At 59.7% G+C, this 23,902-nt stretch overlaps 2 protein-coding genes across 10 annotated transcripts in view; both read right to left on the bottom strand.

Annotated features, from left to right (window-relative positions):
• HDAC8 (histone deacetylase 8) overlaps positions 1-3,836 on the bottom strand; it is a 20,809-nt gene extending 16,973 nt beyond the window's left edge. Inside the window, exon 1 of the mRNA XM_062006967.1 lies at positions 3,775-3,836. The gene's annotated coding sequence lies outside the window, so the exon portion shown is untranslated. The remainder of the gene's footprint in view (positions 1-3,774) is intronic.
• On the bottom strand, positions 581-23,902 carry PHKA1 (phosphorylase kinase regulatory subunit alpha 1). Of its 9 annotated transcripts, none has more exons than XM_062006955.1 (33): positions 23,752-23,902; positions 23,437-23,595; positions 22,901-22,948; positions 22,098-22,266; positions 21,650-21,732; positions 21,369-21,449; positions 20,854-20,952; positions 20,625-20,771; positions 20,285-20,338; positions 18,689-18,811; positions 18,478-18,573; positions 17,779-17,886; positions 17,502-17,580; positions 16,884-17,018; positions 15,734-15,843; positions 14,945-15,089; positions 13,944-14,022; positions 13,339-13,514; positions 11,334-11,510; positions 10,476-10,570; positions 10,149-10,288; positions 9,905-10,061; positions 9,685-9,764; positions 9,429-9,507; positions 9,212-9,341; positions 8,250-8,351; positions 7,001-7,116; positions 6,649-6,687; positions 5,708-5,752; positions 5,298-5,474; positions 4,491-4,544; positions 4,149-4,349; positions 581-3,902 (listed from the first exon to the last, which is right to left on the bottom strand). In XM_062006955.1, the coding sequence occupies exons 1-33, from the start codon at positions 23,827-23,829 to the stop codon at positions 3,729-3,731; spliced, it is 3,735 nt and encodes a 1,244-aa protein (XP_061862939.1). In that variant the 5' UTR covers positions 23,830-23,902; the 3' UTR covers positions 581-3,728. The 9 variants fall into 9 exon arrangements, with proteins under 9 accessions (XP_061862939.1, XP_061862940.1, XP_061862943.1 ...); XM_062006956.1 differs by having other exon boundaries at positions 11,334-11,507; XM_062006959.1 differs by having other exon boundaries at positions 13,435-13,514.

The following is a 23,902-nucleotide window of genomic DNA, read 5'->3' as shown; positions in this document are numbered from 1 at the left end:
CTCACAGACAGACCCCACGGCCGGGGCAGCCCCTGACCCCAGGGACTGCGGCTCACAGACAGACCCCACGGCCGGGGCAGCCCCTGAACCTGCGGGACTGCGGCTCACAGACAGACCCCACGGCCGGGGCAGCCCCTGACCCCAGGGACTGCGGCTCACAGACAGACCCCACGGCCGGGGCAGCCCCTGACCCCAGGGACTGCGGCTCACAGACAGACCCCACGGCCGGGGCAGCCCCTGACCCCAGGGACTGCGGCTCACAGACAGACCCCACGGCCGGGGCAGCCCCTGACCCCAGGGACTGCGGCTCACAGACAGACCCCACGGCCGGGGCAGCCCCTGACCCCAGGGACTGCGGCTCACGGACAGACCCCACGGCCGGGGCAGCCCCTGACCCCACGGGACTGCGGCTCATGGAGGGACCCCACGGCCGGGGCAGCCCCTGAACCTGCGGGACTGCGGCTCACGGACAGACCCCACGGCCGGGGCAGCCCCTGAACCTGCGGGACTGCGGCTCACAGACAGACCCCACGGCCGGGGCAGCCCGGGAGGAACCGCAGCGCCTGGGATGGAGAAGGGTGTGAGGAAGGTGTCCCACGGGAGGGACCCCAGGCTGAGGCAGGGGGTGAGGAGACCTCCCCCACAGCGAGGGGGAAGAAGGAAACAACCTGTGCATGAAGCCTGGGAAGAAGGGAGGCTGGGGGGAGGTGTTTCAATAGTTAGTTTTATTTCTCATCATCCTACTCTAATTCGACTGGTAATAAATTAATTTGCCCAAGGCACGAAGGCTAAGGCACGGTTGTGGCTGAACCTGGCAAGAGGCACAGAGTAGCAAGGGCTTCTATGGACACGTCAGCCAGAAAAGGAAGGTCAGAGAAACCACAAGCCCTAAGAACAACACTAGCAAACTGGTAACAACAGATAAGGAGACAACAGCTGTTCTCCTCTTCTCTTTTTCGGCCTGTTTTTGCTGGCTACCTCTCTTCCCATACCTCTCGAGTGGATGGGGTTGTAAGACAGGGACTAGGGGAGCAGCTTCCCTCCCCCTGTAGAGATAAGGCTCGTGACCACCCAAGGAACCTGAACATACATCAGTCTGCAGGACTTGGTGAGATGTATCCCAGAGACCTGAGAACTGGCTGGTGGAGTTGCCAAGCCCCTCTCCGTGAGATTTGAGAAGTCAGGGCAGCCAGGCAAAGTCCCTGGTGACTGGAAAAAGGGAAACATGGCACATGAAAGAGGAGGACCCTGGGAGCTACTGACTGGTCAGCCTCAGCTCCCTACCTGGGAACATCTGCAACAGATCCTCCTAGGAGCCATGCTAAGGCCCGTGGAGGACTGGGAGGTGACTCGAGACAGCCAGTATGGCTTCAGCAAGAGCAAATCCTGCCTGACCAACCTACTGGCCTTCTGTGATTGAGTGACTACATCCAGAGACAAAAGAGCTATAGCTGTCACCTGGACTTCTGTAAGGCCTTGTCATGGCCCCACATCCTCCTCTCTCAATTGGAGAAGGATGAAGTGGATGGATGGAGTGGAGAGATGGATGGATGGATGGATGTTCAGTGAACAGGGGATAGTCGCATCCAGACTGTAGCAGTCAACAGCTCTCATGTCTGGGTGGAGACCAGCAACGAGTGGTGTCCCTCAGGGGTGTGTATTTGGACCAGTACTGTTTCATATAACCAGTGACAGAGCAGCATGACGTGTGCCCTGAGCGAGTTAGATGGTGACACCAAGCAGACTGGCGTGGTTGACACCTTAGGGATGGGATGGCAGGTGGGACCAGGACAAGCTTGATAAGCAGGCTCATGTGAACCTCATGACATGCAAGGCCAAGTGCCAGGTCCTGCACCTGACTCATGGCAACCCCCTGGATCACTACAAGCTGGGAGATGGCTGTTTTGGGAGCAACCCCGTGGAGGACTTGGGGATAAAGGGTGGGTGAAAAGCTGGACATGAGCAGGTAAAGTGCACTGGCAGCCCCAAAAGCCAGCCCTGCCTTGGGCTACAGCAGCACAGCCAGACAGGCCACTGGGGGGATTCTCCCCTTCTGCTCCACACTGGTCAGATCCCCTGGAGCACTGCGAGGACAGGGAGCTGCTGGAACATGTCCAGAGGAGGCCACGGGAACAGTCTGAGGGCTGGAACCCCTCTGCCTGGAGGAAAGGCTGAGAGAGTTGAGGGTCAGCAGCCTGGAGAACAGCAGGCTCCAGGGAGACTGTACTGCAGCCTTTCAATACTTAAAGGGGGCTTGTGGAAAAGATGCACTGTTTAGCAGAGCTTGTTGCAATAGGACAAGGGTAATGGCTTTAGACTAAAAGAGGGTAGATTCAAACTAGGTCTAAGGAATAAATTCTTTACCATGAGGGTGGTGAGACACTGCCACAGGTTGCCCTGAGAGGTGGTAGAGGCCACATCCCTGGAAACATTCAAGGTCAGGTTGGATGGGGCTCTGAGCAACCTGATCTACTTGAAAGATGTCCCTGTTCATTGCAGGAAGGGTTGACTAAATGACCTTTAAAGGTCCCTTCCAACTATTCTACGACTCCCACCACCACTTTGTGGTGTGTGTGCCTGATCCCTGTCAGTCCCTATAGAACAGAGCAGAGCTGAGACTCACTCTCAAGTCACCACCTCCCTTCAGTGGGAGCAGGGACAGAGGCAGGGATGAGTGTTAAGAGCACATCAGTGACAGCACAGCTAATGCCAAGCCAAGCAGCCTCACAGGGCACACCTATGAACTCAGGAACCTGTGACTTGGGCATAGGGATAGAGTAGACAGGACAGAGGGGCTACTGGCATCTCCCAGCCAGGCCAAAGCTGTGTCCTCACAGCTTGATTGTAACAAGGATCTGTTACCTTGGGATGCTCCTGGCTTGCACAGCCTCCCCAGCTCTGCACACAAGATCCCTGTGTGGGGCATGATGAGCTGCCTGCTTCCAAGCAGCACAGCTGTGCCTGGGGTAGGCTGCTGCGATTTTGGATATCCTGGGAGAGATATTCCTCTAACAAGGCTTTTCCAGCAGTAGCAGGGAGAACAAGAGCTCCAGCCTACACTAGTACAAACCCTGCAGATGTGGAATAAAAAGCAGCACAGAACAGGTTAAAAACCTCAAACCTGCTAGAGGCAGGGAGAGCTGCAGTGTCAAGCACACATGGCTGGTGAGGGGGCCCCCTTCCCATCTCCCTCAAACACAGACCTCTCCAGGGGGTGAGGCCCAGGAGGAGCTGTGCAGGCAGAAGCATCTAGTCCAAGCAGGCTTCAAAGCTCAGCCTTTCCCTGCCTGCCCTCACCTGCTGTGCAGGTCAGCCTGCTGTGCTGTGCAGGTCAGCCTGCTGTGCTGTGCAGGTCAGCCTGCTGTGCTGTGCAGGTCAGCCTGCTGTGCTGTGCAGGACAGTTGCTGTGCTGTTCAGGTCAGCCTGCTGTGCAGGACAGTTGCTGTGCTGTGCAGGTCAGCCTGCTGTGCTGTGCAGGTCAGCCTGCTGTGCTGTGCAGGTCAGCTGCTGTGCTGTGCAGGTCAGCCTGCTGTGCTGTGCAGGTCAGCCTGCTGTGCTGTGTGTGCCTCCTCTGCAGCTCCTCGGGGAGCTTGCTCCCCCAGCTTGAGGCCAGGGCTCGAGGGGCCGCTGGCCACACGTGTGCTGACTGCAAACTACCCTACTGCTCATCTTCAGAAGCTCTACAAAACAACCCTCCCGTGAGAGCTGCAGCCGGAGCTGCTGCGAGGCTACTGCATGGAGCAGCCGTCGGGGGGCAGGAAGTCGTACACGTACATGGCCACGGCCTTGCACAGGTAGGTCATGGTGCCGAAGCGGCCGCTGGGCGCGCTGTCGTACAGCAGGCTGCAGACGCCCGTCGCAGGGTCCCTCTCCAGCATGCAGTCCCCAGCGCCCAGGGCTTTCTGCAGGTAGGACAGGGAGGAGAAAGGCAGAGTTAGGAATAAGGGCAAACGTCCTCTTGGCCAGCTCCCACCCCCGAGGCACCCTGTGTGGCAGGGGGGTGGTGAGCAGGAGGGGCAGCACACTACGGCTTCGCTGTGCCCCGTGAGCACAACGGACACAACAGGTAGGACCCTCCGGGTGAGGGAACCCTGTGCAGCTGTAGGGGATGCAGCCAGGAGTCCTGGGTGCAGGCACAGTGCCCCTACCTGCTCCTCATAGAAGAGGTCATTGGCCATGTGCAGGATCTTTTCCACGGCTATGATGCTGCCGATGGTTTGCACCTCCATGTCCACAAGCATGGTGAGCACTAAGATAGCCTCCACCAGCAACTGCCTGTACTCTGGCTGGGGCACACGGTTGAGGACTGACTCCACGTGCACGGCAAACTTCATTTCCCCTGGGGTCATCTACGAGGAGGGAGAAAGAAACACACCTACGGTACTGCATCGTCAGCACAGGACCTGAGCGATGTTGGGCACTCACCTGGGGCAGCCCAGCACCCAACACCAGGCCACCTGCCCTGTTTCCCCTTCACCTAAGCCTCCTACCTCTCTGGTTGTTGAAGAGGGGAGAACGAAGCCCTCCACGGAGAGGCCATGGCACTGCAGAGCAAGGAGAGACCAGAGTTACTGCCTGGAGAAGCTAAGACACATAGCTTCATCCCACCAACTCCCACCTGAGCACTGCTGTGTGCTGTACACCAGCTGCTGGAGCTGAAAACAGGCTGCAGGGATATATATTGGTATTGGCTACCTTCAAAGCTCCAATCACTGCTTCCCAGCAGAAGCAGTGGCAGAACCACTCTCACCAAATGGGAAGCTGCAGAGCCACGGTGCTTCACAGCATCATGAGATGTGAAATGGGAGGTCAGACCTGCTGTTTCTTATCAGGAAATCCCAGGGGGGATCTGGGTGTGCAATTCTAAAGCATGTGTGCAGTTAGACACCCGTGCCTGGGGTGGAAATGTGAGCAGAAGACACCAGCTTCAACTCTGACCCTTTTGCACAGCCATCACTTCTTTCCCATCAGTCAGAGCCCTTCCACACACAGCAGAGGACTCCACTCCCTGGCTTACCCTGCCAAGAAAGAGCTGCTTCAGCTCCAGCCTCACCCCTGCTTGGCTAATTCATACAGCACCTGAGCCAGACCTAGCCCTGTCCTGCCAGGGTCAGCACAGTACAAGGTAGGTCCTGCATGCTTACAGGCAGGTCCAGGCCTTCCCCAGCTTTTCAGGGCCACTTGCAGGCCCTTATCCACATAGCACGTGTCTACACAACATCAGGGCCCTGCAAAGGCTGATGGCTGGGACCACAGGCTGTCATGCATGGAGAGGAGCCACTGCACATCCAGCTCACCTTCTGCAGGACCTTCCAGACCTTCTGATAGAAGCCCACAGGGACACGGTTGAGGGCCCCGTCCAGCCGCCGTCTCCGCTGCCACTGGCCCTGCCGGCTGTCCTTACTGCCCTGCTCTTCCAGCATTGCTCCTCCACAAAAGGAGCCCTTGTCCAGCTGCTCCGAGTGCCCAGCGGACTGAGCAGACAAAACAGGCACCTCAGGGACTGCCATGAAGTTACAAACCCCGTGAGAGCTCAGCCAGCAGCTGTCCAAGGCTCACCCAGCCTGGTTCCTGGGGCACAGCTGCCACCCCCTCCACCGACCCCAGCAAAGCCCACCCTGAAGCACCCCCCCCCCCGGGGCACAGCTCCTCTCTGCAGCCACAAACAGGACACACCCCATGTGTGCAGCCAACAAACACAGGTTACCAGAGAGGCCTTCAGGTCGGTGTCCTCAGACTGCAGACTGAGGGGCTGAAGGGAGAAGGGAGAGACTAAAGTCAGGCGATGCCCGAGCAGGGTGGCCCTCAGGGCAAGCAGAGCAGCAGCAGCACGGGCCAAGCTCAGATCACAGGGCCAGGGGCTGCAGTTAGCTGGAGACTAAGAGGTGGTTTTGAAAGGAGAGCTGCAGGAAGCCTCTCGTTAGCATCAGAGGGGAAGGGCTGTGCCAGGAGCGGCTGCGGGGCCCCGCGTGCCAGCGCTGTGGCGGCAGCGGGCTCGTGCCGGCTGGCACACAGGAACAGGGCTGCTAGTGCTCTGTTTGCTGGTTGGCCTAGGCCAGGATTTAGTCTCAGGCAGACTGGAGGGCCAGCAGCAAGGTCAGTGCCTGTGGATGACCCTCCTTGCCACATACACGACCGCTCTGCAATGCCAGGCTTCACGCTGCAGCAGGTTGGCCATAAAGCTGCTGCATAAGGCTGCTCCCTGCCAGCCCTGTCTCTTTGAGGACAGGACCCCCACTGGAGCTCAGGATTCCCCCAGACACACATCAGCAAGGTTTTGTGGGTATAATGGACTATTTGGTCACAGCACCTATAGAGGCTCCCAGATGAAGTACACCCAGGGCTTAGGGAAGCCTTGCTCCCTGCCACTGGGCACATAGCAGGTCTCCCTGAAAGGGGAGCTCCCCAGAGGCTGTGGGGCAGTACCAGACCTGGGCCCCCACAGCGTGCCCAGCCTCTTCCCAGGGAGCCAGACTCTTTCACCTGTCCTGACCAGAGCAACCCTGAGCCTGCCCAGAGGGGAAGCCAAGCTGATTGCTGCAGCAGCTCACTCAGCATGTCTGCTTAGGAAGCTCATGCACGCTCAGAAGCTGCCCCGGGACACGAGGGACAGAAGCTGAGGCTGCAGGAACACCAGGGTGGCTTCACCTTACTCCCAGACAGAGACCGCCTACGTTTATCCAGTTGCTGCAAGAGAAGGAGGAAATGGACTTTCTGCTGCTGGAAGAAGTCCCCTGGCACACCAGCCACACCTGGGCCACGGTGTGGTGCTCCCTCCCCAACCCCTGCACCTTCTCCAGCACCCCTGTGCTCCCCCCATACTGCACTGCCAGAGCAACCCCCATCCCAACTCTAACAGATTTACCCCAATTCTCCCCTCAGGGCAGGAGGGGGCAAGAGGAGCAGCTGTAAGCTCTCTGAAGCCCAGGAGCAACCTCTCTCTTGCTCCCCCATCAGTCCTGCAGGTCCTGTAGCTGTTTGTCAGTGCAGAAGCCCTCACCTGTTGGATCTCACTCTTCAGACTGACAATGCCAGCTCGCTCGGGCTTGGTGGCCCCGACAGCCCCCACCTCACGGATGGAGATCGCGGTGGTGACGGACGAGTCGACCGATCGCACTGCAGGGAACGGAGAGAGGGCAGGACTGGTACCATGGCTCAGAGCTTGGATGTTCCTCATCACTGCTCGTGCACTGGTACCTCTGCACAGCCTTGCCCTCCACCCCAACCAGTGCCAGGGATCCAGGAGCACCACACAGATCCAGCACAGCTGGGGGTGACCTGCTGGAGAGCAGCTCCAGGAGACAGACCTGGGAGTGCTGGGTGATAAGAAACTGCCCATGAGCAGCAACGTGGCCTCGTGGGCAAGAAGCCAATGGCAGCCTGGGGGCATCCAGCAGAGTGTGGGCAGCAGGGCCAGGGAGCTTCTGCTCCCCCTCTGCTCTGCCACATCTGCTGAGGCCTCAGCTGGAGTCCTGTGCCCAGTTGTGGGCTCCCCAGCTGCAGAGGGACAGGGAACTGCTGCAGAGAGGCCAGTGCAGGCCCACCCAGATGCTCAGGGGACTGGAGCATCTTCCTTGTGAGGAAAGGCTGCGGGCCCTGGGGCTGTTCAGGCTGGAGAAGAGGAGACTGAGGGGGCAGCTCATTCATAGCTCCAAATCTCTCACTGGTGGGTGTCAGGAGCTTGGGGCAGCACTTTCTTTCTGTTGTATTCAGTGCCAGGACAAGGGGTGATGGGATGAAGCTGGAACACAAAAGTTCCATTGAAACACAAGGAGAAACTGTTTGAGTGTTTGAGTGAGGGAGCCCTGGCCCAGGCTGCCCAGGGAGGGTGTGGAGGCTCCTGCTCTGGAGGGCTTCAAGACCCTCCTGGACACGTTCCTGTGTGAGCTGATCAGGTGTGAGCTGCTTCTGCAATGGGGTTGGGCTGGATGATCTCTGAAGGTCCCTTCCAACCCTACTATCCAGTGATTCTGTGAACTGCTTCCATTCAGGCCTGCCTGGGCCTAGTCATTAACTAAGCAAAGCTCCAGTAACCACAGGATTTGGGCTTAATCCCTGGAAACAGGCTCAGCACTGTCCTGCAGAAGAGCCCAGCTTCTGGCTGGATCCCAGCAGCGCAGAGGCAGCTGTGCTGAATGTGTGGGAACACAGCAACAGCCCCCACAGGAGGGAACACCCAGAGCTGGCCACGCTCTGCACCAGGGCCCAGCATCGCCCAGACACATTCCCACCACCCCACCGACACTCACCACTCTTTTCCACTCCAAACTCCTTGCCAGAGAGGATGTGGTAGAGGAGGCTCTTCATGTCTGACGGGCTGAGATTCATCAGGTTCTCAGTGGCTTCTCCAGCTGGAGAGAAGAGATGTACTTTGCTTCACAGCCCTCCTGGGACATTTCCATCCTACCCCCCATTAAGTTAGCAAGGCATGGCACACTGGGGTGGGTTAGAAGGGCTGTGGGCAGCAGGTCAGAGAGGTTCTGCTCCTCCTCTGCTCTGCCCTCAAGAGGCCTCATCTGGAATAGTGTGTCCAGCTCTGGGTCCCTCAGTTGCAGAAGGACAGGGAGAGAGTTCAGCACAGGGCACAGAGATGCTGGAGTGGAGCATCTGCCTTGTGCTGAAAGGCTGAGGGAGCTGGGGCTCTGCAGCTTGGAGAAGAGGAGCCTGAGGGGTGAGCTCAGGAATGGTTCCAGATGCATCAAGGGTGGGTGTGAGGAGGCTGGAGCCAGGCTGTGCTCAGGGATGGCCAGTGACAGGACAAGGGGCAACAAGCTGGAACTGAAGAGGTTCCAGAGCAACACAAGGACAAACTTGCTCCCTGTTGAGGTGAGGGAGCACTGGCAGGGGCTGCCCAGATGGGCTGTGGAGGCTCCTTCTCTGGAGACATTCCAAGCCAGCTGGTTCCTGTGTGCCCTGCTCTAGGAGGTGCTGCTCTGGCAGGGGGGTTGCACTGGGTGAGCTCTGCAGGTCCCTTCCAGCCCTAGAGATTCTGTGAACTCACCCTGCAAGCACGTACACCATCTCCAGGTGTTGCCTACAAGGACTGTTCCCCACGCCAGCCCAGCACATGCCTGAGCAGAGGCTGCAATCACCTGCCTGTGCAGCCTGAGGACAGTCCCAGGTGCAGACCCCAGCCTCCCTCCTGTCAGCCAGGACCCTGAGCAGTGCAGCACCCAGTGCAGGGGGGCTGCTGTCCCCGCCACACACACACCTGAGCAGCGCAGGGAGTGCGCCAGCTCCGTGGCCATCACCTGGATGATGAGCCCGATGCGGATGCGGAACATCTCAGCGAAGAGCGCGGGCTGCGTCCGCATGTACATGGCCAAGTACACCATGATCTCCTGGAGGGGAAGGGGCACATCACCCCACCGCCGCTCGCCGGGGCAGGCACCCGGCCCGGGGGTGGCGCTGCCGCCCCGGCCCCTCACCTGGGTGAGGATGGCCACGCTGAGGTTCTTCTCGCTGGCTTCGTCGATGAGGCGAACGAGCTCCTCGTAGGGGATCGGGCTGGGGAGGGAACGAACAGCAGAGCGAGTCCCGCACCCCTCCTGGTCTGTACGGCCCAGAGAGGAGAGATGCAGCTGGGAACAGCCCCCCACGGCTGCTTCTGCCTCCGGACTCGAGCGCAGAGCGGGCTCACAGCCTGGCCCAGCGGCGTGGGGAGAGACAGGGGCCGCGACTCACGCAGAGATCGTCTTCTCCCGGGGCTCCGGGGGCAGCCCCACTGTCAAGTGCTTCTGGTGAGACAGGAGGTCAGTGCAGGCCTGGGGACAAAGAGTCACTCAGGCTTTAGCGGCAGCTCCGGGCTCAGCACGAAGCAGAGGGAGACGGAGCTGACGCAGCCACGGTTTGCCTAGCCCTGGGCAGACCTCGGCCCGCCCGAGCACGGAGCCACAGCCCTCACCTCATCCAGAGCTTCCACCTTCTTCTTGAGGATGCCGGAGATGTAGCGGATCAGGGCCCACTGGCGCGTGTCGCCCACGCGCACGTACAGCTCGGTCAGCAGCTCCTTCACCGTGGGGCCGGGCTCGCTGTCCAGCCCCGTGTGCCACTCCGGGCCCCTGCAGCCGAGCACACGCCGGGTCACAGCCAGCAGCTCGCCCTGTGGCTGGGCCAGCTCTGGGAGCAGCAGGGGCAGCCTGGCCTACTTGAGGATGTGCAGCATGTAGAGGATGTCTGCCTGCTCCTGCAGCGTGGGGCAGACACGCAGCTGGTCCACCAGCGCCTTGCAGTCCACGTTGCCGTCCTGATCGTGGGGCAGGTTCATCTCTGCATAGAGAGCGTGGCTCTGGGGAAGGGAAAGGATGGGACCCACGCTCCTGGTTAGCACCGCCAGCACCCCACAAGCGTGGTCTGGTTATGGAGCCAAGGCCATTGACCCATGAGTATTCCCCCTTGCCAAGCCCTGCAGGGGCCCTCTGGCTCCAGCTGAAAGGAGGGCGCTGCTTGGCCAGTCAAGGAGGGACAGGGCTCACCTTGCCTTCCACGTCGTGCTGGTGAGGTGAACTCAGCAGCTTAACTGACTGCTGGGACGCCTGGAAGATCTTGCTGGGGACATACATCCCGACATCTGAAATAAAGCCAAGGTTGGTACAGACACACCTCACCTCCAGACACCAGTGCTGTGCCCCAAACCACCTCACACCTGACACTCCTCCTCCCTTCCTGCAGGAAAGTCCACTGTGGGAGAAGCAGCCTGTGCCCACCCTGTTAGAAGAATGCCAAGGGGTGCTGCCTTCCCTTTGCATTCAGCAGTTTCCATGAGGACTGCACAGGCACCAGCTCCGAGGTCACTGAATCAAACAGCATGGTGGGGGCTGGAAGGGTCCTTTAGAGCTCATCCAGTCCAACCCCCCTGCCAAAGCAGCTCCCATCTACATCAGGTCATCCAGGAACGTGTCCAGGTGGGTTTGGAAACCTCCGGAGCAGGAGCCTCCACACCCTCCCTGGGCAGCCTGGGCCAGGGCTCCCTCACTCAAACACTCCAACAGTTTCTCCTTGTGTTTCAATGGAACTGTTTGTGTTGCAGCTTCATCCCATCACCCCTTGTCCTGTCACAGGATACAACAAAATGCTGCCCCAACCTCCAGACAACAACCAGTGAGATATTTGTAGCTATTAATCAGCTCCCCCCTCAGTCTCCTCCAGACTAAACAGCCCCAGGGCTCGCAGGACTCCAGATACTCCAAGGCCTGGACTGACACGATGGGCACAATGTGCTTTTGCCTGGGTTGCTCTGCAGTGCCCAGCATGGCTCAGCTGGTACAGCTCCCAAAAGCACCTCAGCCTCGCCTCTGGGCTTGAGCAAAGGTGCAGGAGCTGGAGTTACTCACTCTGCACATGAAGGTCCTTGGCCTTGGTCGCCAGGGAAATGAGGTCGCGGGTGGTGTGGACGGCAGCGCGGAAGCGGCTCAGCCCCCCGGGCTGGGCTGTGGGAGGCAGGTTGGACTGAGGAACCGTGCGCTGCAGGAGGTGGTCCAGGTACTGAGCAACCTCGTCATACGTGTCTGCTGGAAAGAGGGGGCAGAAGGGGGGATGGAGAAGGGCAGAAGGAGGGGAAAGGGCTCAGTCGCTTTGCAACGGGGCTGCCCCCAACCCCCAAGAGCTCCCCAGTCGTGCCTCAATGAGGGCAAAGCTTCCCTGGCTGCACAAAGCACCAACATGGAGCTAGTGCTGGTAGTCAGATGGATGGTGCCAGTGTCCAGGCTCCCAAGGCACAGCAGCCCCGTTGTTGCACTGCTCTGCTGCCAGCCGGGGCCAAAGCAACGCTCCCCAAGTCCCTCCTGCACTAAGGAAGCGATGGGGCTGCAGCAGGCGTCTGGTCCAAGCCTGTGCAAGGGCAGCAGAGTCTGCTCAAAGCCCACCATGAAAGCCTCGTGCTCTTTCCCTCCAGGGAAGAAAGGCAGGCACAGCCAGGGGCAGCCTGTCCAAGCAGAAACCGCTTCAGAGCGCCCCAGCGCAGCACAGGCCTCACCCAAGCAGGACTGCAGCACAGGAGCAAGGCAGCAGGGGGTTGCAACAGCCATTTCTCATTAGAAATTGCTGCTTATTCCTAGTCAGGAGTTAGAGGATGAGTTACAGCACCTTGCCTTGCTCTTTACCCAGCCTGCAGCAGCTCCCAATGCTACAGGAGGAGCGCCAGAGCCACAGCTCACTAACTGCTGCGTGCAGCTGGGAGATGGGGTGGGGATACCCCATGCCACGGTGATGTAACACAACACAACCCAACCCAGAGCTGTTGATGCACTTCCAGCCAGTGGGCCAGAGCAAAGGCTTGAGACTGCAGCTGGCAGATGAGCTCTGTGGTGTGTCTGCCCCGGGAGGGATGCTGCAGGCGGCACCCAAGCCCCAGAGCACAGCTTCCCCTTCCCAGGCCTGCTGTGGATGCCCCCATGGCTCGGCTGGAGGAGGCCCCCAGACATCAGGCTCCAGAAGAGCAACCTGCCTGCCTCCAGCATCTACCCACAGGAAAGACTTAACACTGAGCATCTCCTAGCTGCTGTAGAGACACCAGGCAGATCCTGCCTCCCATTGCTGTCTGTTCCCCCAGACACCCTGGAGAAGCCCCGGTGCAGCCTGCAAGAAGACTGCAGGCAAAGTGAGAGGGCAAGAGAAAGAAGTCCTCAGAGCAACAGCAGAGCAAAGACTGGCTCCAGGAGCAGCAGAGGCAGAGCAGACTGATGGGAAGGCTGGGAAGATGACCAACACTAGAGGAGGATGAACTTAGGCCTGCTTGGAAGGGGAGCAGCAAAACTTGCAACCTGCCATTGTGTCAGGCACCCTGTCCACAGCAGCAAGGCCTCAACCTTGCACCCACTGAAACAGCTATGCCAAGGGAGAGTCAAAGGCTTTGGAAAAACTCAAGAGATTGCTTGGGGACGTGGTGGCTCCTCCCCCCTGCCTCAGGCATGGTTATCATCACCTTCTGCACTGTCACCTGTGTGCTGAAGGCCCTCAGCCCCAGCTCCCAAGCAGACAGGTTGATAACCCTTCCTCTTTTCCCCACACAACAGCCTACAAATGTCAGAGCAGCTTCACTGCAGAGTCCTTTGTCATTCTCCACATCCCCTCCCACCAGCCACAGCCCCATCTGGCAGGGAAACCCCTCCAGTGAGGGGGCTACAACATCGAGTCACCCAGTCCCATCCCACTGGTGTCACCAAGAGTGTCACCCAGACAAGGTTAATGGATGGAGGGTCAGACAGGAACAGAAACACAGAGGAAACACAAGTGTGTGAGGAACACCATGGCAGAGGCTGGCAGGAGTCTGGCCATTTGGGGTCTACATGAGTCTGGCATTTGCCACCTGGCAGCAGCAACTGGCCCGTTGGCCCTTACCATCCTCTGCTACCTGCAAGCCATGCAGCCACTCCTCGGCGTGCAGCTCCTCACAGCTGCCCATGCTGAGCTCGTAGCTCCTGGCAAAGACCTTACCCTCTGGCCCAGGGTCCATAAAGCTGAGGTGTGTTCTGCACGACGTTGTCAGGAACTCCGACAACTTACCCGTCTGGATCCTGGGCGAGAGGAAGGGAGGTCACACACAGGCAAGGGGAGCCAACACCCTTGGCTTTGCCCCCTGAATCCAGGGCAGGGTCCTTCAGCAGGTAGAGACACACTTGCCCAGGCACATACACGTGCCTCGGTGCCTGCTTCAGCTGCCTGCAACCCCTCCAGCCACAGGCAGGTGTGGAAGGGCTGCCCAAAAGCTACCACAGGGATCCTGCAGCCGTGGGTTTAGTGGCACAAGGAGACGAGTCCTCTCTTGCATCTCCTCCGTTGGGATTGTAGCCCCAGGGTGCACTTCCAGCCCAGCACACCCCCATGTATCCTCCACAGCTTGTTCCCCAGCAGCCCAAGCTGGGGTCCAGCAGGTGCCCCCCTGTGCCCAGGCTCTGGGAGGCCCCCAGCCCCCTCCCCTCCCATGCCCAGGAAGCTGTGCCCACCTTGCACCGCCGAAGTAGCCGTCCTGCAGCTTCCGCAGCGTTGCCAGCACCGTGGGGTGCACGTTGCTGCCAGTCTCATCTGTTGGGGGACACAGACACGGGCAGTCAGGCTTCTCTTGCTCAGACAGGCTCCCAGAAGGCAACACGGGGCCAGGTGGACATTCAGACAGCAAAGCACAGGGGCAGCATCCAGAGCCCTGCTCTGGGGTGCACAGCCAGGCTGTGGCACCAAAAGCACCACTCAGAAAGGGAAACTCAGGGCTGTCCAGGCTGGGCTCCAGGAAAGTCAGGCCAAGACACGCTCCAGCCTCCTGGGATGTCACCTTGGGCTGAAGCCAATGGTACCAGCCAGCAGTACCCAAGCAGCCCCTTGCTCTGCCCCTGGCTCTCACGGGAGGCAGTGGAAGGGGTGCTGCTGTCACAGGCAGAACACACCGTAACGAAGGGCACGCTCAAGACACTGAGGGTGTGTCAGGTGCACAAGGTACCAAATAGGCCTGAAAGCAACAACACAGTCCCTTCTGCTGCACCAGGCTCACGGGAAAGCTGTAGCTGCTCCCAGAGAAGCCAGTTTTGCTCTGCACTGATGCACAGCTCTTTGCTCCTTCTGGTTTGCTGCTTTTCCCTCCCCATTGCCCAGGAAAGCCCCGAGCAGGTGGTTAGTCCTGGTGAGGGGTCCCGGTGCAGGGAGAGCCCCCAGAACACTTTCACAGGGGGATTATATTGTTTTTCTCTTGCTCTTGGTCCCAAAAGGTCTCCCAACAAGCCTGGCTGCCCAGAGACTGAACACCAACGTGCCAGCAACCATGCCCTGAGCTGCAGGAGTGCTGCTTGGCACGCGGCCTCCCTGGCTGCCAGGGCAGCTGCAGGCATGGGATGCCCCTGGCTGTTCCAGCCCCACTGTCCCGACACAGTGCCATGTCTGCCCACTCCCTCCCTCCTTCAGAGGCTGCTCCCCAGCGCTGCTGCAGCCCAAAGGCCTCAGGAGCCCAGATCTGTACCCAGCATGGTGTGGGACACGGGGAAGGTGATGGTCGGCCGCCCCGTCATCCGCCAGCGGCTGCACAGGTACGAGAGGTCTGTCCTCAGCATCTCCACAATCATCTTGTTGTCAAGAGCCAGGTAGAACTGCTGCTGGTCTATGAACTGTGAGGACAGCAGATGTGAGCAGCCCTTTCTGCAGCCACCAAGCCCCTTTAATGCTACTCAGGTGTCCTCAACCGGCAGTCAGCCAGGCCAGCCACACAGTGCACCCAGGGAGATGCTCCTTTGCACCAACAGCTCATCCCACCTTACCCAGTAGGTGCCAGTACAGCCTGGCAAGAGACTCTCAACCCCTGGGGCAGCTACCAGCCACTAACAGCTATGAGGAGGCAACACCACAGCTCAGCAGCAGCAGCATCACTCATGCCCCATCCAGCTAGTAGTGCTGTGCCCAGCCTGAGTGAACACACACTTCCCACAGTACCATGCCTGCAATCCTGCTCATGCCTGCACCATGCTGGACACAGGGCTCACAGGAATCCTTGTCCTGCCATCAGCCTCCTTGTCACAGTGACCCAGGGTGACCCTGGATCTTTCACCCAGCACTGACCATCAGAAACACACACACAGCCAGGCCACTAGCTCTGCTGCTTCATGGCACAGAGCTGGGGATGCTCCACGCTCTCAGGCCGTTCAGAGGCTGCAAGGACACCCCTGGGAAGGACTTAAGCATTCAGTCAGAGGAGAAAGCTCCTGCCCAGTACCAGATGGTGTGATAGGTGGGAACTACCCACAATGGCACCCACCTGTGGGGTAAAGGAAAAGATGTTCTTCCTGATTTTGTAGAGCTTGGAGGTCCCCAGGACGCCCATGTGCCGGTAGGGCCGTCCTGTCAGGCACATCTGCTTGTTGCGGCCTGGAGGGGGCAGGAACAGGGGGGTTAGTGCAAACCTCCCCACCACAGCAGATGCAGGGGCAAGCAGCCAGGCCTCTGTGCTACCAGCCATCAGGAGAAGGCTGTTTTGTGGTTGGAAGACTGCAAAACCCTGTGTCAAGCTGGCATAGCTCTAAGGGACAGTGATGCTCTGTCCTCCAGCTCTGCCCATGGAACTACAGACAGCCAGGCCTTTCCCAGGGACTCTTGCTGAAACAGGAGCACACAGTCCTGACCCCTGCAACACAACACACTTCCAGCTCTTTGGGTACATCAGAAGCTGGGGCAGGGCCATGGGTTCCCCAATGCATAGAGGTGCCCCCTCAAAGCTGACAGCTCTGTCAGTGTCCCCATTGCTCATGTATTGCTCCCAGAGTGGTGCAGCAGCAGCACTGGCCCTTGGTTGTGTCAGCCCTGAGAGCTGCCAGGCTGCTCCCCTGTCGCCTTTGCCCATGTCACATTTGGCCTTTTGGTGGCTTAAATTAGCCAGCATGTGCAGCCCATGGTGGATCAGGTTTCTCCTTTGGCCCACGCTGGGTCTGCAGATCCCAGGGGTTACCTGAGCGGTTGCAACACCATGGAACGAGCATGTAGAGCTCTGAGCACATCCTCCCCTCATATTCAGTCCTTCCAACCCTCCAACAGTCCTGCCTGAGCTACAGGCTCCCTCAGCCAGGGACTGACAGAGGACTCGGGTCTGGTTTGCCTCTCCCATTGAGATGTGGGTACAGGAACAAAAGCTGGCTCCTGTCCACACCTGTATGGATCAGAGCCTTTGCCTGTCCCTGGGGCAACTGTAGTACCAAAGCTTTATCCCTTTCAGAATCACCCTGGGCAGCACTGCCTGCCACTCCAGTTCCCCTTGGGCAGGAGTAGCTTTGTCAAGCCCAGGAATGAGTGGCAGAGCCCTCATCAGCCAGAGAGCAGCAGGTTGGAAAACAACACCTCTAAGCAGGAGTGCCAGAGGATAAGACAGACCCTTCTGCACCCCCTTTGCTGCAGGAACAGACAGCCCAGCTCACCCAGACGGGCATAGATGTGGCTGAGGATCCGAGCAGGCTGCACTCTGATGGGGTAGACATCAGCCACAGTTTCCACGTCGATGTCCTCCTTCCTCAGCACAGCCTTGATCCCCTCGGTCTCTGCCAGGATGCACACTGCAGGGGGAGGGGAGGTTCAGCACAGCAGGGGCACAAGGCACTGCCCCTGGCCTTTGGGGTCATATCCAAGGTGCCATGGCACACAGAGGCAGCTGTCTGAGGTCCTTTTGGGAACCAGTTCCCACTACAGAGGTCTGTCTTGCCCCTCCTAACACTCTACACATAAGTCTTCCCCACTGAGCAGCAGGACAGGACAGTTTTCAGCCTCTCTGCAGAGGAGGCTGTAGCAGGTGATGTTTTGCTGAGGCAATGCAGGGTGGAGCAGGACTTTAACCCCATCCTACAACGGCTGGAGTCGATTGATCTTAAAGGTCTCTTCCAGCCAAAGCGACTCTGTGATTCTACACTCACCTTGCCAGGGCTGAGATCCAGCTGCACCAGCAGCCACCCAGCAAGCAGAGCCCCCCCAGTGAATTCTGCACAGGCAGAGCTCCCAGGCCTGGCAGTCACAGAGCACTGGCATCAGTCCCTTCCCCTCACCTTGGACCACCACATCGGGCTTCGGGACTGTGGCAAAGCGGCGGTTGAGGGGATCTATTTCACCTGGAGCTAGAAACCCCTGAGGAAAAAGAGGCAGGAGGAGATGAACATTTCATTTGGAAGGGTAGAATGGGTGATGCCACAGACAACCCACCTTTAGGATGTCCTGGGGAATGGAGGTGACAACTTTCCCAAGGGAGGTGGCTCAGGGTGGCAGCGTTTGCCCTCTCAGAGCTCAGAGCCCCAAAGCCCTCCCCAGCACCAGAGCTGACCATACCTCGGCCATCAGGCAGCCCAGGATGTAGAGGGACTGTCCCCACATGAGTGGCAGCTTGCCCATGGGTACCCTGTCCACGGTGTGGGGGTTCCTGTACTCCTCTTCCACCTGGAAGGCAAGCTAGGAGGTCAGGGAGTGATCCAGGGACACAGGATGCTGAAGGAGGCACCATCATTTCATTTTGAAGTCCGGTGGTTTAAGGCTCCAAACAGAAGCCTACAAAAGCATTTGGCAGAGAGGATCCAAAACATCCTGGTGACATTCCTCCCCTCTTCTCCCAGCTGTCCCAGACAACCATTGACAGCACACAACAGATCAGCTGCTCAGCCTCTGCCCAAGAAGGGCCACCCTACCCCTGGACACCAGGAGGCTGCTGCTCTCAGCTCAGACCCACACAAACACCCTCCCTGCTGAGCAGCAGCTGGGCACAACCAGGGCTGCACATCCTGCACTCTGAGGGCTCTCACTGCAGGTTGGCACTGCCAGCAAAGCAGCCTCATGTATGTGGGCAAGAAATGCTCTGGGGAGGAGGGGAGGAAAAAGCAGTTTATATATCCAACAGGGTTTTGTACCAGCTCCAGAGGCAGGCTTCTGCACATGGGGCTTCTGTGTGCTACAGCTGCTGCTTTACTACCAATTTGGGTTCTAAGCAGTGGAAATGAGGTATTCCTGCTGCCAGCACAGCTCAGCACCACCCACCTTCTCTGGAGGGACACTGTAGAGCTCTGGCACCAGACGCACCCCGTTCTTCCCCTTGATGAGAACCCCCTCAAGGGCTTCCCGGTACTCCTGCACCTGAGGAGAGAGGAGAGGGGATGTGCCCCTGGTCGTGGCTCCCTGCACCCTTCCCTGCACAGCCCTCTTGCCAGGGGGCTCTTTCCACTGCCCTGGCAGGTCTCTCCTCCCTCACCTGCTCCATGTTTCCACTGAAAATCCCATCGATGATCAGGTAGGCCCAGAAGAGAGGCCACTCACACTCAATGTTCTCAAACAGCTTCAGCTCAGCAGGTTCATAGTAGGGGCGGTTGGGGTCCTGCAAGGAGGGTGTGACAGCAAGGCAGGATCCCCCAAACTGAGGGGGCTCTTACTCCCCTCGAGACCCCAGCCCCAAACGCCCTCCCAGTCCTCCCCTGGAGATGATGGCAGAGGCAGAGCTGGAAAGCAGTTTTGCCTCCAAGCTGTGTCTCAGGTGAGGAAGGGCTGAGGGATCTGGGGCTGCTGAGCCTGGAGAAGAGAGGCTCGGGGGAGACCTCCTCACTCTCTACAGCTACCTGAAAGGCAGCTGCACTGAGGTGGGGTCGGGCTTCTCCCTGCTAACAAGCAATAGAAGAAGAGGAAAAGGCCTCAAGTTGCACCAGCATCTGAGGAGGAATCTCTTGGCTACCAGGGCTGTCAGGCATTGGAAGGGGCTGCCCAGGGAGCTGCTGGAGTCACCGTCCCTGGAGGGGTTTCAGAGCTGGGTGGGTGTTGCACTGAGGGCAATGGGCTGGTGGGTGATGGGGCTGGGACAGAGGCTGCACCCCATGGGCTGAAAGATCCCTTCCACCTGAAACCACTCTGTGATTCTGTGACATCCCCTCTCAAGTCCCCTGCACTGATGCCAAAGGGACTCACCCTTCCTGGGCAAAGGGAGTCTACTCAGTCACTGGGAGAGCATCTCAGAGCTTCTTACAACAGCACATCTCCCTTGCTGCACTGGGGACACCTGCATCCCCTTTGCCTTGCCTGCTCTGCCCCAGTCCCTCAGTGCCTTGCCCAGCCAGGTGCAAAGGCTTGGGCTGGTCACACAGGGACAGAGCACAGGGACCCTCCTCGAGGGAAGAGGCCAGGATGGAGAGCTGCCTTTGTGAATCCTCCCACCCCACGTGTGTGGTGGAGTGCCCCAACAGACCTATGCTTGACCCTCCCTTGCTAACTGCAGTAACTCTGCTACAGAGAAGGGAGAGAGCTGGCCTTGGCAGACAAGACAGCAGGGGCAGAGGGAGCAGCTGTAGTGCCTGCACACCAGCCACAAGCTCCCAGACTCCCCCTTGACTGCATCTAGCTGCAGTGCCTTTGCAAGCAATGCTGCTCTTCCCACGCTTCACAGCTCCCCTGAAGCAATACTTGGCTTTGCATCCCAGCAAAGCTCAGGAGCGCTGAGAAAGTCAGACAGGAGATGCTGCTGCTCCTCCCTGGCTCTGGAGACGCAGCCACACGCTGCTGATGGGCAGTGCTGCCATCTTCCCCCAGCCAAAGAGGTATACAGCAGCACCAGGTCTTAAGATGCAGGCAGAGCCAACCCTTGCCCATTTGCCATGGGTGTGGGTGGGATCCAGCCCCTCTGCCATAGGCTCTGGCCTTTTGGGAAGCCTTGCCCAGACCCATGGCACTGCCTGGGACTATTCAGGGCTCTCATCTTCCCAGTGCTCCCTACCACCCCCTCGGGGGGGCTGCAAATGCAGCCCAGGGCAGCTGCTGCTTGGCACTCGAGCTCTGTCAGGGGGCAGGGCTGGGGAGCTCTCACCTCCTTGGGGGTCCTGTATCCATCCCGGAGGAAGCGGCAGCAGCCGTAGCGCCCCTGGAAGGGAGGGACAGAGGTGCTGAGCTGCAGCACGAGGTGATTTGTACCTTTAGAAGTGTGACAGGTCTCCTCCAGCAAAATATTCCACCCCAATGGCAGCCCAGGGCCACAGCACAGTGTCTGCACTCTTTAACTGCACAGTTCTGCCACAGCTGATGAAGACTAGGAGAGGACGAGCCCCAGCATCCCCTCCCTGAGCAGGTACTTGGGGAGAAAAGGGCTACAACACTGTTGGACTGCCCCTGTGTCCCAGGAAGGGTGAGAGCAGGGCAGAGCTGCTCACCTGCAGCTTTGTGATTATCTCCTGCTTGGTGATTTCCACCAGCTCGTTGTCCTCCACAGCGAACGCCGGGTAGGAGATGACAGAGAGCACGCTGGCATCCACCTCCTTGGACGAGGAGGCCCTGGGCAGCATGGAGTGCAGGATGGACTGGGCAAAGAGGAAGCAGGAATGGGTGAGTTGCCAGGCCAGGCCTGACTCCCACCACAGCCCCAGCAGGTGAGGGTCTCACCTGGCAGTGCTGCACCTCATCCGACAGCACCCGTATCACCGACTGCGGGCCCCCCTTTGCTCCAAACAGATCCAGCTCATCCAGTGCCTCCAGGGCAGCCTACGGGCAGCAAAGCAGCAAGTCCTCCACCATGCTGCCCATCTGTAAGAGCTCTCACCCCGTGCCACTCCCTCTGTGTAAGGCACTGCCCAAATGTAAACAGATGTAAACCCTTCTGTGGCTGCAGGGCACCCCTGGCCAGGATGTGAGCACACAGCCACAGGCAGGCAGACATCCAGAGGGCCCTGGGCATTTCTGCCACACACCCCCCCCCCACACACAATTTCTGGCAAAACTCAGGCAAGAGTGGCACAGCTTTATCCCAGCACAGAAGGAGAAAGGTCTTCCTCCCCAGGAACCTCTCCCTGCAGGGGGCATTGAGCCTCAGTAGTTCAATACACCCAGCCTTCCCTGTAGAAGAGCAGCACAGGCCACTTGTGCTCCTCAGCACGCAGCCAGCACCTGCCCCAGCTCACCTTGGCCATGCCAACAGAGCTGGCATTCAGCTCGGTGATGCCCTGGTTCGTCTTGTCCCCGCGTTCCCAGATCCCGAAGTCCTGCACAGACACAGCAGCACGTTGGGAGCAGGGAGCACAGCACAGAGAGCCTGCAGGTTCCCCTCACTGCTGCTGTTCCCAGCAGGTGCTGTGGGACTCTGCCCACGAGGCCTCAGGAGGAAAGCACAGCTGCTGCTAGGCTGCAGCCCAGCCCCTGCACCCCCAGGGCACGCCCCCTTTCCCCAGCATGGGATACCCACCGCTGTTTTGTAGGCTGCCTCAATGTAGAACACGAGGTTCTGGACAAAGTTGACTTCATCCAGGCTGTGAATTATGTGGAGGCCTGAAGCAGGGGGAGGAACTCATGAGTTGCTCTAGGCCCACGTGCATTCCTAGGAAAGGGGCTGCAATAAGCCAGGCCAGACCCCTCCTCCTCCTCACTGCATCCCTGCCCCACGGGAGCCATGTCCTGGCTGGCTCTGATGCCCACTCTCACCCCACTACAGCAGCTCTGAGGCTGTGGACAGATGCTCTTAGACAGACACTGAGGGGCCCAAACACACCTCAGGTGTGCTGCGAGTGTAAGAGAACAGTGAGGTGAGAGAGGCCACTGCAGCAGCTTGGCATGGAGTAAGCTGCATCCAGGCTGAGACCATAGAGAGCCCCAGGATGCTCAGAGCTGCAATGGCAACCCCCCAACAGCGTCACCTGAAGCTGTCATCTGTGCCAGCATGAGCAGGTAGAGGGAGGTGGCATCCATCTGTAGGTGACCCCATTCGTGGTCCCCCACCACAGTGGCACAGGTGTGGGTGTTGTACTTGGCATGGAGGCAGTCCCTGGTGCTCTGGCTGTACTTGAATGCCTCCACCTTGTCCACCTTGAGAAGGGCAAGAAGGTTCATCAAACCCTGTCTCCAGAGAGGTCTGGCTGTCCCATGCCATCAGCCCAGTCCCTGCAGCTGTGCCTGGTAAGTCAGAAACCCTTGAGCCCCTGGGTTGAGATCCTCCATGCAGCAAGGCAGCAAGTACAAACTCACATACCACCTAGCACAGGGCTGCAGCCATGAAGGGCCCCCAGTCCCAGAGGCACTGTGTAGAGAGAAAAGGATTGCCCCAGATGCCCTGAGGGAGTAAAGCTGCAGAGTCCCAGCAACAGCCAAGGCCACAAGACAGGGAGCGGCTGGCAAAGGCTCTGCTGGCCACCAGCCTGCAGCACTGGGACTTCCTGGGTGTATGTGCCACGTGTGTGTGTGTGTGTGTGTGTGCGCTGTGGAGACACGGACCTGCAAGAGTATTACATGCACAGGAGCACACACGTGTGTGTGTGTGTGTGTGTGTGTGAACACATGGGTCTGCCAGAGGTCACCAGGGACAAACACTGAGCCAGAGCCTCCCCTCTGCTCATCAGGAAAGTCTGAGGAGAGCTGGCACAGCTGGGACCAACAGCTTTTGTGACAGAGATGGGCTTTGAGGAGACCACTGTGACCGGCAGCAGCACCCTCCAGCCCTTACCTGTCTCATCATGCACTGGAGCAGCCCTCGCATCAGCTTCACCACGCTCTGCAGGAGCAAGGAAAACAGCCCCGTTAATCCCCCTGCAGCCAGGAGAAGCCCTGACTCAGGAGCAGCTGGCTGCTGACCTTTGCGGGGCTCCAGAGGCTGTAACCGGAGCCCCTGCTCACATTTCCACGGCCCTGCTCCCCGGGGGGGATGGCAGAGGGACGAGAGCTTTCGCTGCCGGCCGCCGAGGCCAAGCTGCCGCGCTGTGCTGCGCAGGGGGAGGGCGGGAGGGAGGTCACGCAGCTCCGCAGCCCCGGGAGGAGCGGCTGTGTCCTCGCATCACCCCGCGGCCACAGCACGGGGCGCTCCGGCTGGGCTCCAGCACGGCCCGGGAACAGCAGCTCTGACACCCCCCCGGACCGCCCCGTCCTCCCGGGGCTTGCAGCGCCGGAGCTGTGCCGCGCCGAGAGCGAACGGGCCGGCGGCGGCACCGGCTGCCGGGCGCCCCAGGCCAGGCCGGGACGGCTGCCGCGGGCGCTCCCTCCTACCTGCTCCAGCTCGTAGGCCTTGGCCTTGTCCTCATCGCGGTCAGCGTTCTTGCGGTAGGCCAGGCCCAGCCCCCAGACGGCCAGGATGCTGTAGACGTTGTCCCGGACCCAGGCGTCGCGGTGGTCGGCGCTGGCGGGGAGCAGGCCGGTGACCGCGTCCTGCGGAGGGGGGGACAGGCGGAGGGGCCGCGGCCCCCTATCCCAGTTACCTCAACGACAGGCCCAGGCGGCTCCCCGGGGCTCGGCGACCGGACGGGCGCACCGGGGCCCGCGGCCAGCGAGGGTTCCGGCCCGTTCGCCGCGCAGGCCCCGCACCTGGTGCTGGAGGATGGTCTGCTGCACCAGGCGCGCGTAGCCGTCCAGCCGCACGCCCGAGTTGCTCCGGCTGCGCATGGCGGCGGCGGCGGCGGCAACGGCAGCGGCGGGACCCGGCGGGCGCGGAACGACCCGGCACTGCGGGCACCGA

This window comes from Colius striatus, chromosome 13, assembly GCF_028858725.1.
Source record: "Colius striatus isolate bColStr4 chromosome 13, bColStr4.1.hap1, whole genome shotgun sequence".
In the NCBI taxonomy this organism is placed as follows: domain Eukaryota; kingdom Metazoa; phylum Chordata; class Aves; order Coliiformes; family Coliidae; genus Colius; species Colius striatus.
Note: the sequence above shows the minus strand (reverse complement) of the source record. Positions and strands in the feature narration are given on the sequence as shown.